Source organism: Salvelinus namaycush, chromosome 32 (genome assembly GCF_016432855.1).
Source record: "Salvelinus namaycush isolate Seneca chromosome 32, SaNama_1.0, whole genome shotgun sequence".
Taxonomy (NCBI): Eukaryota; Metazoa; Chordata; class Actinopteri; order Salmoniformes; family Salmonidae; genus Salvelinus; species Salvelinus namaycush.
Window position 1 is genome coordinate 35,504,500 of NC_052338.1, and position 13,743 is coordinate 35,518,242.

A 13,743-nucleotide genomic window follows, 5' to 3' on the forward strand; every position below is an offset into this window, starting at 1 on the left:
TAGAAATTTTTTGGGGGGCGGGGCTTGTCTGATTTGCATGTTATTTTGGCATTAATACCTGTCACGTATAAGTTTGCAAACAGTGTAAAAAAAAATATATATATCATTTAGTTAATAATATATATAATAATATATATAATATAAATATAAAAAAAATATATATATCACTGAGTTAATGAAGCTGCATACAAACATGGTTTCTTTTTTGTTTACTTGAGTAAGGCAGCTCCAAAATGCAGGTGTTTCAGCCTGCCTCAGTGCTTTGTGTGGTGGTGGGGCATGCCAGCAGAAAATATGAGGCGTTGCACCGTGATTGGCTCAGTGTTCTGTCACTCATGGGGACACTACGTCACCGCTAAGTCTAAGGGAAGAGCTAGAAAATTCTAGCCCCTTGGGTGCTGCTATAGAGTTATATTAGAAGTGCTCATCCAAGAAGGCTCAAGGTCATTGGCCACAGATAAAATGACGTCAAATCACGTTATATCTACAGTAGCTTTGATTGGACTGATCATGTCAACATCATACTTTCATCATCTTAGCTATCAGTCATCATCATGAATCAAGTCGACAATCTACTGGCGAATCCTTTTTAAATCCTTGTCATATGAAGAGAAATAATGGAGAGAAATTATCGATAAAAACTTATTGGTGCTCAATCAACCATTGGACATAAACATTACAAAACAATTTGGAAATCGCAAATTCAACAGTGACTGGTTTGGAAGGAATCAGTGGCTAACTACAAGCATTGCAAAGCAATCACTAGCCTCCTATTCAGTGGAGTGGCGTTGTGGTCCCAAATCTGGGTTTAAGGGTCTCTTTTCAAAGTTAAAATGATAAACATGATTTGTGCCGCGCTCAAAACAACTGTTAACTCGGAACTGCGAAAACGTGACTTCAGTGAGTTCAAGACAACTGGGGGTCGGGAATAAACGAGCTCCGACTGGGAAAATACGTTTTGAACGGTCATCCAACTCGGAATTGTAAATCCGGCCTCTTTCTAGAGCTAAGACCTGAAGATCAAGGCCGTCATCATGATTCAACCTTGTTTTTTTCCCAGTTGTCTTGAAAGCGCCATAAATCCAGAGAACGCCAGGCTTTGATGACAAAATTTGCCCACGAAGGACCACCCTGCCACCTTCCTGTTCAAGTGAGCACAGCACAACAAGGTGAGTCCAAAAATGTCTTGTATGTTGCTGCATAAATTATGTAATATGCCAGAGAGATATGTATACTGTAGCTAAGAAAGTAATACTAAATGTATGTTGTGTAGTAAGCTGTTAGTAGCCCATGTGCCTCACCCTAATAATTTGGTCTACATACCCCTCTTAATTTTGCCAACTGTTCTGAATTGGTTGTGTACATATAGTCTATAGCCTGTTTAAGAGACATGTAATCACCAAATATTGTAAGAGCTTTCATTGTCTGCTTATATGCCCCTTTAACTTATCCTACAGTTCTGACTTGGTGTACAGGGAGAACACTGTAAGAACGGCCCATGTTCTGATTTCTGTTGCTGTACATTTCAAAAGTGCTAAACAAATAGTTATATTGACTACGTCCGTCCTAGCTCGCTCAGTAATGTCTTAATCAAAATTATGGATTGCCTGTTATCCACTTGTTGTGCCATTATGCCATAGTTTGTACATTTCAATTGTCAGAGGAAACCACATTTGTTAAAGCAAGTCAGCCACATCAGCTCTGTTTTTTAAAAAGGCAGTAAATGAGGCTGAATTAACTGTTTCGCTGCCAGACAAGGCTCCACTGATAGCCAGGTGTAGCAGTGGTAAGGTGTTGGGACTGCTGTTGGGACTCTGCTGTTGGGACAGCTTTATGTATGCCGTTTGTGGGCACCGTTTGTCACCGTTATTGTGCAACTAATGTAATGTATTGTTTACAGTGTTGTGTGTTGTGTTGTGTAGTGGATTTGCTGGCATGCACGCCACTTTTTTTGTTGCCCCACCAAGATTGATCTGCTAAAATCGCCACTGGGTGGCGCCAAAGCAGCGGGCAGTAAACCTATCTCACTGAGCTCACTTCCGTTTATTCGACAGTCGCATGCAACCGTATCCATTTTCAACAGGCAAAGCGCCGCGACAGGAGCACCCAACCGCCCTCGTCAGCAGCCGTGCGGTAGCAGCGAGAGCTCTACATGCGAAGCAGCGAAATTAATCTACACGAATAAGTGGATATTTACGCACTGATTACATAACTTTACTGGACTATTTATTCTACTGTTGTTGTTTATGTTTTCTATCCACCCGAAGTTTGTCTTTAATTGCACAATTCGCATTTATAACTGATTTCCAACTCAAAATGGAGAATCAAGAAGGCAAATACCTCCCGGAGCTCCTCGCGGAGAAAGACAGTCTGGACGTGTCATTTACGCACGCGATGAAACTTTTATCCGCAGGTAAAAACAAATGTCATTTACAACATTTTGCCGCGTCCTTCGTTCAAAAGGATGTATATTTTATGGATTGCGTTAAGTTTTTTGTTGTTGTTGTTGCTATGTGCGTTTTGAAAAGGACGCACCCTGGCTGGATTGTGTGCACCAAACGGGACGGGTATAGCGGTTCTGTAAAACCCTGCAAACAACAAATCCTTTCATAGCCTGGCTACGACCCGTCACCAAACCGCAGTTAGGCTACAGTGTGACACGTGATCTAGACACGGTTTAGCAAACGTTGGAAACAAATGGTTGAATGGAACCATTCCTAGTCGAGTTTGTGAACTTCCCCTCTTCTGAAATATCGAACTCACTTGAAAATGCGCAAGAAGTAGCCTAAACGAAATCCTACGTTCAAAGCTGCATCCCCCTCTATACATGGACCGAATGGGCTTTCTATAGCCTATGTCCGCAACCCCGAGAGAGAGTACGATAGGATGCTCTCGGGTCTTTCTTTTGTCTGGCAGATACAGTACAGCCCTTTATTTTGTGTGTGTGTGTGGTATAGTAGTTCACAGCAAATCACTATCACCAAAACTGAAAAATATGTTTGCTGTTCTCTGGTTGGTAGGCCTAATCCCCCGCCAAAAAATATTGTTTATTTTGGATAGAAAGAATGATATTCAGAGCTGTGATGTAGGTCACTTTGAAATGTGTATAATCACATGTCAACGCTTACCAGTTGTAGTGGTTTATCTTGAGTAGCCTGCTATTGAAGCGAAAGTTGTGAGCGTGGAGAGAAAAAAAGACAACTAGGCGACGTTTTGTAACAGCTCTAATTTGATACATTATAACTTGCGTGTCGATATGTTGACACGTTGTAACTGCGTGTGTAACAATGTTTGTATCGCCACCGTGTAAGAATGTATGGTAGGTAGCGTTTGTCTGCAAAAACACGTGTCCCAATCCTATTCGGCCAGTGATAGACGCTATGTGTTTATGGGCCGGTTTCCCGGACACCTTTTATGTCTAGTCCTGGACCCAAAAATTACGTTCAATGGAGAATCCTCATTGAAATTACAGTAGGTTTTAGTCCAGGCCTGCGGTTAATTTGTGTCTTGGAATCCCGCCCTTTCTGTTTAGTCCGATCAAAATATTACAGATAAGATGTTGAAAAGCTTTTGTCTGGAGAAGTACAAGCAGTGAGTTGTTAAACGTTTCCGAAAGGTGTATAGCCTCGACTTCCAGCTGGATCTGACACACTTTTTCCATGATGAAATATGTTTTTCCATGGGTCCTTTCCACCCATGTGTTTCGCATTATAACACAGACCTTCTGGAATTAAAATCTAGCACGGTACTGTAGCCTACCATTTGATGGGGGGGAGGGTGTAGAGGTAGTTTTATACATATTGTGTAGCCGGGTGGCCTGAATTGTGATAGAAAAATTGTTAGTCAGTGTTTCCTAAATTGTGTGTGTGTTGTTGGGACCCTATCAACACCAGTCAGTCAGTGTCTTCTGAGATCACACACGAAGGCATGATTCTTCATCGCTGCTAGATTAATGGAGACACTGTACTGTACCAGGATACTGTATCGCAGTGAATCACAATGCAAAAAAATAAATAAAACAATGACTTGGGAAATGCCAGGTTAAATCAGCCTGATGTGGTGTCTAATGTTACTGACCTTGATAAAGATAATCTGTCATGAGCTCATCCTAAAGACTAAAGACTGGAACCCGGCTGTGACTTTGTCCGTCACCTTTTTAAATGTCAACCCGAAGCCGTCTGAACGATGGGCTATACATGCCTACTATACAGGCCGTGTATGACCGGTGTAAAACAGGTTGCATAGGTTAGCTACTGCATATCTCACCGTGGCTGTGTCCCTCGTGGAACCTTTGTCCAGTACTGATAATCATTGAGATTGTAGTGCGACACATGACTAGCGTGCTACAGAAGCCTGTACATGACTGTAGTAGTAGTGTGACTGGCTGGTTAAATGAGTACAGAACAATAGATGCATAGTGACACAGTTCAATGTGTGCGGAGCAGAGCAGCAACCCAGACACCCCTGCTAGCCTGCTAGCAGACCTCTGGCTCCCAGCTGGTAGTGTAGTTGACACGTTTGCACGTGGCATGCTGAGACACTGTCATCGCAGGGAGTGAGGCGGTGGGCTGAAATAAATGGCGTTGTACCGTACCAGAGACATAAGGCTCTTCCATGGCTGTACAGTACTATAGACCTAAGGCTCTTCCATGGCTGTACTGTACTATAGACCTAAGGCTCTTCCATGGCTGTACTGTACTATAGACCTAAGGCTCTTCCATGGCTGTACTGTACTATAGACCTAAGGCTCTTCCATGGCTGTACAGTACTATAGACCTAAGGCTCTTCCATGGCTGTACTGTACTATAGACCTAAGGCTCTTCCATGGCTGTACTGTACTATAGACTTAAGGCTCTTCCATGGCTGTACTGTACTATAGACCTAAGGCTCTTCCATGGCTGTACAGTACTATAGACCTAAGGCTCTTCCATGGCTGTACAGTACTATAGACCTAAGGCTCTTCCATGGCTGTACAGTACTATAGACCTAAGGCTCTTCCATGGCTGTACTGTACTATAGACCTAAGGCTCTTCCATGGCTGTACTGTACTATAGACTTAAGGCTCTTCCATGGCTGTACTGTACTATAGACCTAAGGCTCTTCTATGGCTGTACAGTACTATAGACTTAAGGCTCTTCCATGGCTGTACTATAGACTTAAGGCTCTTCCATGGCTGTACTGTACTATAGACCTAAGGCTCTTCTATGGCTGTACAGTACTATAGACTTAAGGCTCTTCCATGGCTGTACTATAGACTTAAGGCTCTTCTATGGCTGTACTATAGACTTAAGGCTCTTCCATGGCTGTACTATAGACTTAAGGCTCTTCCATGGCTATACTATAGACTTAAGGCTCTTCTATGGCTGTACTATAGACTTAAGGCTCTTCTATGGCTGTACTGTACTATAGACTTAAGGCTCTTCTATGGCTGTACTATAGACTTAAGGCTCTTCCATGGCTGTACTATAGACTTAAGGCTCTTCTATGGCTGTACAGTACTATAGACCTAAGGCTCTTCCATGGCTGTACTATAGACTTAAGGCTCTTCCATGGCTGTACTGTACTATAGACTTAAGGCTCTTCCATGGCTGTACTATAGACTTAAGGCTCTTCAATGGCTGTACTGTACTATAGACTTAAGGCTCTTCTATGGCCGTACTATAGACTTAAGGCTCTTCCATGGCTGTACTATAGACCTAAGGCTCTTCTATGGCCGTACTGTACTATAGACCTAAGGCTCTTCCATGGCTGTACAGTACTATAGACCTAAGGCTCTTCCATGGCTGTACTGTACTATAGACCTAAGGCTCTTCCATGGCTGTACTGTACTATAGACCTAAGGCTCTTCCATGGCTGTACTGTACTATAGACCTAAGGCTCTTCCATGGCTGTACTGTACTATAGACTTAAGGCTCTTCCATGGCTGTACTGTACTATAGACCTAAGGCTCTTCTATGGCTGTACAGTACTATAGACTTAAGGCTCTTCCATGGCTGTACTATAGACTTAAGGCTCTTCCATGGCTGTACTGTACTATAGACCTAAGGCTCTTCTATGGCTGTACAGTACTATAGACTTAAGGCTCTTCCATGGCTGTACTATAGACTTAAGGCTCTTCTATGGCTGTACTATAGACTTAAGGCTCTTCCATGCTGTAGACTAAGCTTATGGCTGTACAGTACTATAGACCTAAGGCTCTTCCATGGCTGTACTATAGACTTAAGGCTCTTCAATGGCTGTACTGTACTATAGACTTAAGGCTCTTCCATGGCTGTACTATAGACCTAAGGCTCTTCTATGGCCGTACTGTACTATAGACCTAAGGCTCTTCCATGGCTGTACAGTACTATAGACCTAAGGCTCTTCCATGGCTGTACTGTACTATAGACCTAAGGCTCTTCCATGGCTGTACTGTACTATAGACCTAAGGCTCTTCTATGGCTGTACTGTACTATAGACTTAAGGCTCTTCCATGGCTGTACTATAGACTTAAGGCTCTTCAATGGCTGTACTGTACTATAGACTTAAGGCTCTTCTATGGCCGTACTATAGACTTAAGGCTCTTCCATGGCTGTACTATAGACCTAAGGCTCTTCTATGGCCGTACTGTACTATAGACTTAAGGCTCTTCCATGGCTGTACTGTACTATAGACCTAAGGCTCTTCCATGGCTGTACTGTACTATAGACCTAAGGCTCTTCCATGGCTGTACTGTACTATAGACTTAAGGCTCTTCCATGGCTGTACTGTACTATAGACCTAAGGCTCTTCCATGGCTGTACTGTACTATAGACTTAAGGCTCTTCCATGGCTGTACTATAGACTTAAGGCTCTTCCATGGCTGTACTGTACTATAGACTTAAGGCTCTTACATGGCTGTATGACTTCTAACAAGTCAATGGTCTGGCAATTAAAGGTGCTATATGCAGAAATTGCTCTACCATTTCCTGGTTGCAAAAATTTGACTAGTTTAGATAATTTCAGTTTATTTGACAGCAAAAAAAAGAAATTATATTTGTGTGTGTGTAGAGAATCATTGTACCATCTAAACGGCTGTGAAATATATTTTCAATAACCAAAAAATGCTGTATTTTCAGCTGTTTGGAGCTGATGTACAAAATCGAAAGTAAAAGACGCCATAAAACTAAACGTAAGAATAGAGAGCATAGAAATATCTCACATAGACCATATCTACAGATCTACTACTCACATCTTTATGTGCATTTGGTCGGGTCGCCCACCCAAAAAAAGTTACATATTGCAGCTTTAATGTTTTCACAGAAATTACATTAAGTGGTAACATAGTAAGACTTGGTGTTTGAATCGGTTGAATTCTCCCTTTGTAGAAATCGAGAGAATCCAGAAAGGTGAACCCAAGAAGGAAGGAGGAGACGCGTACCTGGACCTTTTCACCGTGAAGAATATCAAACTGAAGGAGCGTGTGCTCATACCTGTCAAACAGTATCCGAGGGTAAGCCTTCTACCTCTCTACTCCTGTCCTTCATTCAGCAGCAGGGCTTGAATTACATGGGTGACTGGGGGGGGGGGGGGGTCAAACAGTATCCGAGGGTAAGCCTTCTACCTCTCTACTCCTGTCCTTCATTCAGCAGCAGGGCTTGAATTACATGGGTGACTGGGGGGGGGGGGGGGGGTCAAACAGTATCCGAGGGTAAGTCTTCTACCTCTCTACTCCTGTCCTTCATTCAGCAGCAGGGCTTGAATTACATGGGTGACTGGGGGGGGTCAAACAGTATCCGAGGGTAAGTCTTCTACCTCTCTACTCCTGTCCTTCATTCAGCAGCAGGGCTTGAATTACATGGGTGACTGGGGGGGGGGGTCAAACAGTATCCGAGGGTAAGCCTTCTACCTCTCTACTCCTGTCCTTCATTCAGCAGCAGGGCTTGAATTACATGGGTGCCTGGGGGGGGGGGGGTCAAACAGTATCCGAGGGTAAGTCTTCTACCTCTCTACTCCTGTCCTTCATTCAGCAGCAGGGCTTGAATTACATGGGTGACTGGGGGGGGTCAAACAGTATCCGAGGGTAAGTCTTCTACCTCTCTACTCCTGTCCTTCATTCAGCAGCAGGGCTTGAATTACATGGGTGACTGGGGGGGGGTCAAACCAGGTTACAGAGTAGGAGTTTCTAAACGTTGGCCAACTTACTATTGTTCCCCCCCCCCCCCCCCCCAAGGTGCCGATACGATATGTATAGCGTTTCCCACGATTCTATATGTATTGCGATTTGATACTGTGATTTATATTGCAATTCGATGTTCCAAACATATTGCTCATCATATGTCTGCTGCAGAGGGCCAAAAATAATATTGCAATTGTTGTCACAACTATACGATATATCGTCAAACATAATTTCCCAATATCTAACTGTATTGACGCCTCCCATCACCAGTAGGCATATGACAAATATAAGTGTAGTTAAAAGTGGTTCTTTCCGTGATGAGTCATTTTTTTTCCTGAGACATTGATCCGTCACTTGTCAAATCAAATCACATTTTATTGGTCACATTCGAGTGTTTAGCAGATGTTATTACGGGTGTAGTGAAATGCTTGTGTTGTGTAGCTCCAACAGTGCAGCAATATCTAACAAGTAATGTCTAACAATTTCACAACAATACACACACACACACACAACTAGATAGACTAACATACAGTAGAATAGACTAACATACAGTAGAACAGACTAACATACAGTAGAATAGACTAAGATACAGTAGAACAGACTAAGATACAGTAGAATAGACTAACACACAGTAGAACAGACTAACACACAGTAGAACAGACTAACACACAGTAGAACAGACTAACACACAGTAGAACAGACTAAGATACAGTAGAACAGACTAAGATACAGTAGAACAGACTAAGATACAGTAGAACAGACTAAGATACAGTAGAATAGACTAAGATACAGTAGAATAGACTAACACACAGTAGAACAGACTAACACACAGTAGAACAGACTAACACACAGTAGAACAGACTAACACACAGTAGAACAGACTAACACACAGTAGAACAGACTAAGATACAGTAGAACAGACTAAGATACAGTAGAACAGACTAAGATACAGTAGAACAGACTAAGATTCAGTAGAACAGACTAAGATTCAGTAGAACAGACTAAGATTCAGTAGAACAGACTAAGATTCAGTAGAACAGACTAAGATACAGTAGAACAGACTAAGATTCAGTAGAACAGACTAAGATACAGTAGAACAGACTAAGATACAGTAGAACAGACTAAGATACAGTAGAACAGACTAAGATACAGTAGAACAGACTAACACACAGTAGAACAGACTAACACACAGTAGAACAGACTAAGATACAGTAGAACAGACTAAGATACAGTAGAACAGACTAAGATACAGTAGAACAGACTAAGATACAGTAGAACAGACTAAGATACAGTAGAACAGACTAAGATTCAGTAGAACAGACTAAGATTCAGTAGAACAGACTAAGATTCAGTAGAACAGACTAAGACACAGTAGAATAGACTAAGACACAGTAGAATAGACTAAGACACAGTAGAATAGACTAAGACACAGTAGAATAGACTAAGATACAGTAGAATAGACTAAGACACAGTAGAATAGACTAAGATACAGTAGAACAGACTAAGACACAGTAGAATAGACTAAGACACAGTAGAATAGACTAAGATACAGTAGAATAGACTAAGACACAGTAGAATAGACTAAGATACAGTAGAACAGACTAAGATACAGTAGAACAGACTAAGATACAGTAGAATAGGTGACTCCACTTAGACCAGAGAGACTGTCAACTTTCTCTAGACAGGGTTCCTCAAATCAGAGCTTTGATGTCTTGAGTAGTTCTGGTTTTATTTGAATAATGTTCACTAATTGGCCAGAGATTCCGGTCACCCAGAGTCCCAGTTAATCCATTTCCTGGTCCCTCATTATTTTAAGCTTCACTAAAACTCTGTATTTATATGGTGATTACATGGTAGGTAGAACTTTGCACGGTGTGTGTGTGACCACGGGGTGTGTGTGACCACGGGGTGTGTGTGACCACGGGGTGCGTTACCACGGGGAGGGTGACCACGGGGAGGGTGACCACGGGGCGGGTGACCACGGGGCTTTGCACAATTGTTCCATTATAGTTTCTTCATGTTTCAAATGCCTTGTTGCCCAATTCCTTACTCTATTGAAGGTCTGACACATTTGTATTGGGAAAGGCGATATGACCCATAGTGATGTGCGGGTTGACTTATAACCCGTTGTCCCTGTGGTTATATCCGCAGGCGGGTTTAGAGTCATGAAATGTTACGTGGATGAATGACGGGTGGGTTGAATAAAGAAAAAAACGATACCTTAAAAAAAAATCAAAAAATGTATAATTATTGTGCAATTTTATATCTATAGGCCACATCAAGGTTTTTCCCCTCCCATTATTTTAGGCTATCTGGCATAGTGCGTAAGCCTAACCCGTAGGACCTAACTGTACGCGTGCCAAATAGTCTACACGCCAATCGCCAAATGGTTTTGGGAACAGGCAGAAAAAGTGACCGTCGATCCACAGAGGCAAAAAAAAAGGGACATTGTCGGAGTTTAATTCAATAAGAGAAAAGCTGGGAAATGGAGAGTTAAAAATAGAGTGATGTTGGGGCGGTGGTGAGAGAGGATGATGGCAGTGCTTCAAATATGACACGTCAAAGGGAACTGAGGCCTACTGTTCAGATGGGTTAAACTGACTCTGAAATCAGGACACTTGACTGTAGGTCTATAACCTCTCACATAGCCTTACTATTAACTCCTGCAGAATTAAGTGTTTATTGCAGTACAATGACACACACCAAATGTAGGCTACGTTTTTTGGACAGAAGTGGAGAAATATGTTTTAATTTGTATTTTTGCCATCTTGGGAGAATGCAAATGCAATTATTTAGCGTCTGTAGAGGTGCTGTCTTTCAGCATCCAAGCTGATAGTATTTTAACCACATAAAATATGCATCCAAGGAGAACTGATATCTTATCAGAAACATGTTGGGTCGTTTTCACAGCTTTTCTGTTCCCTTACAACTGGTCAAACTGATGTCATTTGGAAACCTAGCACAGAAAATCTTTCAATTTTTTACATTTTTTATTTATTTTTGATCCAGACGGTTAGCTACGGCTGTTGAGTTATTGCATTTTCTCCTCGGTCAATTAAAAAATGATCTTTGCTCTGCAAAAGAGGAAGAAATGACAGAGAAACGTATCGACGTCAACTAGCTTGAAGCATTCACATTCTATCCCTTTATGACATCATTCTGTTGAGGAAGAGTTGATTTAGTCTTCTGTAGGGCAACATGTAATGACAGAAGAGAAGCTGCATCTATCTAATTATAGACAAAGTCGACTAACAAATAGCCTACCGAAATGTCTGGAATTATAAGCAGAAACATCTAATTTAGGCCCCCCAAAAATCGTGCACCCCCTGTCAAAAAATTGTGCACCTCCCTGTCAAAAAATTGTGCACCCCCCTGTCAAAAAATGGTGCACCCCCCTGTCAAAAAAAGTGTGCACCCCCCTGTCAAAAAAAGTGTGCACCCCCCTGTCAAAAAATGGTGCACCCCCCTGTCAAAAAATTGTGCACCTCCCTATCAAAAAATTGTGCACCCCCCTGTCAAAAAATGGTGCACCCCCCTGTCAAAAAAATTGTGCACCCCCCTGTCAAAAAATTGTGCACCTCCCTATCAAAAAATTGTGCACCCCCCTGTCAAAAAATGGTGCACCCCCCTGTCAAAAAAATTGTGCACCCCCCTGTCAAAAAATTGTGCAACTCCCTGTCAAAAAAAGTGTGCACCCCCCTGTCAAAAAATGGTGCACCCCCCTGTCAAAAAATTGTGCACCTCCCTGTCAAAAAATTGTGCACCCCCCTGTCAAAAAATGGTGCACCCCCCTGTCAAAAAATGGTGCACCCCCCTGTCAAAAAAATTGTGCACCCCCCTGTCAAAAAATTGTGCACCTCCCTGTCAAAAAAAGTGTGCACCCCCCTGTCAAAACATTGTGCACCCCCTGTCAAAAAATTGTGCACCCCCTGTAAAAAAGTAATTCCGCCGTCTCTGACTGTAGCCAACAGAGCATGTTCTATATTAGCAGGTTAGGGTCGGGTGTGGCCTCTGATTTCTACTTCATCACATGTATAGTCGGGCAGTTACGTGTGGGTTATTAGCAATTGCGGGTGGGTGCAGGTGACCAAACAGCTGACCCATGCACCACTAATGACCCACACTGAAACTCTATGGTTTATGCAACAAGTACAGAACACACAGCCATATGCTTCCCTGCACGCTGGTACACAAGAAACCATGTTAGATATTCTGTGGTCTGAACCTGTCTTGTTTGTCCTGTTTCCAGTTCAACTTTGTGGGGAAGATTCTTGGCCCTCAGGGCAACACAATCAAACGCCTTCAGGAAGAGACTGGGGCCAAGATCTCTGTACTGGGCAAAGGTTCCATGAGGGACAAGGCGAAGGTGAGTGACCTGGCATGTTACACACACACCTGGCATGTTACACACACACCTGGCATGTTACACACACACCTGGCATGTTACACACACACCTGGCATGTTACACACACCTGGCATGTTACACACACCTGGCATGTTATACACACCTGGCATGTTATACACACCTGGCATGTTACACACCTGGCATGTTACACACCTGGCATGTTACACACCTGGCATGTTACACACCTGGCATGTTATACACACCTGGCATGTTACACACCTGGCATGTTACACACCTGGCATGTTACACACCTGGCATGTTATACACACCTGGCATGTTATACATACCTGGCATGTTATACACACCTGGCATGTTACACACACCTGGCATGTTACACACACCTGGCATGTTACACACACCTGGCATGTTATACACACCTGGCATGTTATACACACCTGGCATGTTATACACACCTGGCATGTTATACACACCTGGCATGTTATACACACCTGGCATGTTACACACCTGGCATGTTACACACCTGGCATGTTACACACCTGGCATGTTACACACACCTGGCATGTTACACACACCTGGCATGTTATACACACCTGGCATGTTATACACACCTGGCATGTTACACACCTGGCATGTTACACACCTGGCATGTTATACACCTGGCATGTTACACACCTGGCATGTTACACACCTGGCATGTTATACACACCTGGCATGTTACACACCTGGCATGTTACACACCTGGCATGTTACACACCTGGCATGTTACACACCTGGCATGTTATACACACCTGGCATGTTATACACACCTGGCATGTTATACACACCTGGCATGTTATACACACCTGGCATGTTATACACACCTGGCATGTTACACACCTGGCATGTTACACACCTGGCATGTTACACACCTGGCATGTTACACACACCTGGCATGTTACACACACCTGGCATGTTACACACCTGGCATGTTACACACCTGGCATGTTACACACCTGGCATGTTATACACACCTGGCATGTTACACACACCTGGCATGTTATACACACCTGGCATGTTACACACCTGGCATGTTATACACACCTGGCATGTTACACACACCTGGCATGTTATACATACCTGGCATGTTACACACCTGGCATGTTACACACCTGGCATGTTACACACCTGGCATGTTACACACCTGGCATGTTATACACCTGGCATGTTATACACCTGGCATGTTATACACACCTGGCATGT

The 13,743-nt window shown here is 43.0% G+C and overlaps 1 protein-coding gene across 3 annotated transcripts in view; it reads left to right on the plus strand.

Annotated features, from left to right (window-relative positions):
* The first annotated feature begins 2,089 nt into the window (after positions 1 to 2,089).
* Positions 2,090 to 13,743, plus strand: part of LOC120027227 (KH domain-containing, RNA-binding, signal transduction-associated protein 1-like) — a 36,146-nt gene continuing 24,492 nt past the window's right edge. For all 3 annotated transcript variants that reach the window (XR_005473273.1, XM_038972123.1, XM_038972124.1), the window contains exons 1-3: positions 2,090 to 2,413; positions 7,347 to 7,471; positions 12,387 to 12,503. Coding sequence is in view for 2 of the 3 variants with exons in the window: in XM_038972123.1 (XP_038828051.1) it covers positions 2,317 to 2,413; positions 7,347 to 7,471; positions 12,387 to 12,503 (339 nt within the window). In the remaining variant the exon portion in view is untranslated. The remainder of the gene's footprint in view (positions 2,414 to 7,346; positions 7,472 to 12,386; positions 12,504 to 13,743) is intronic.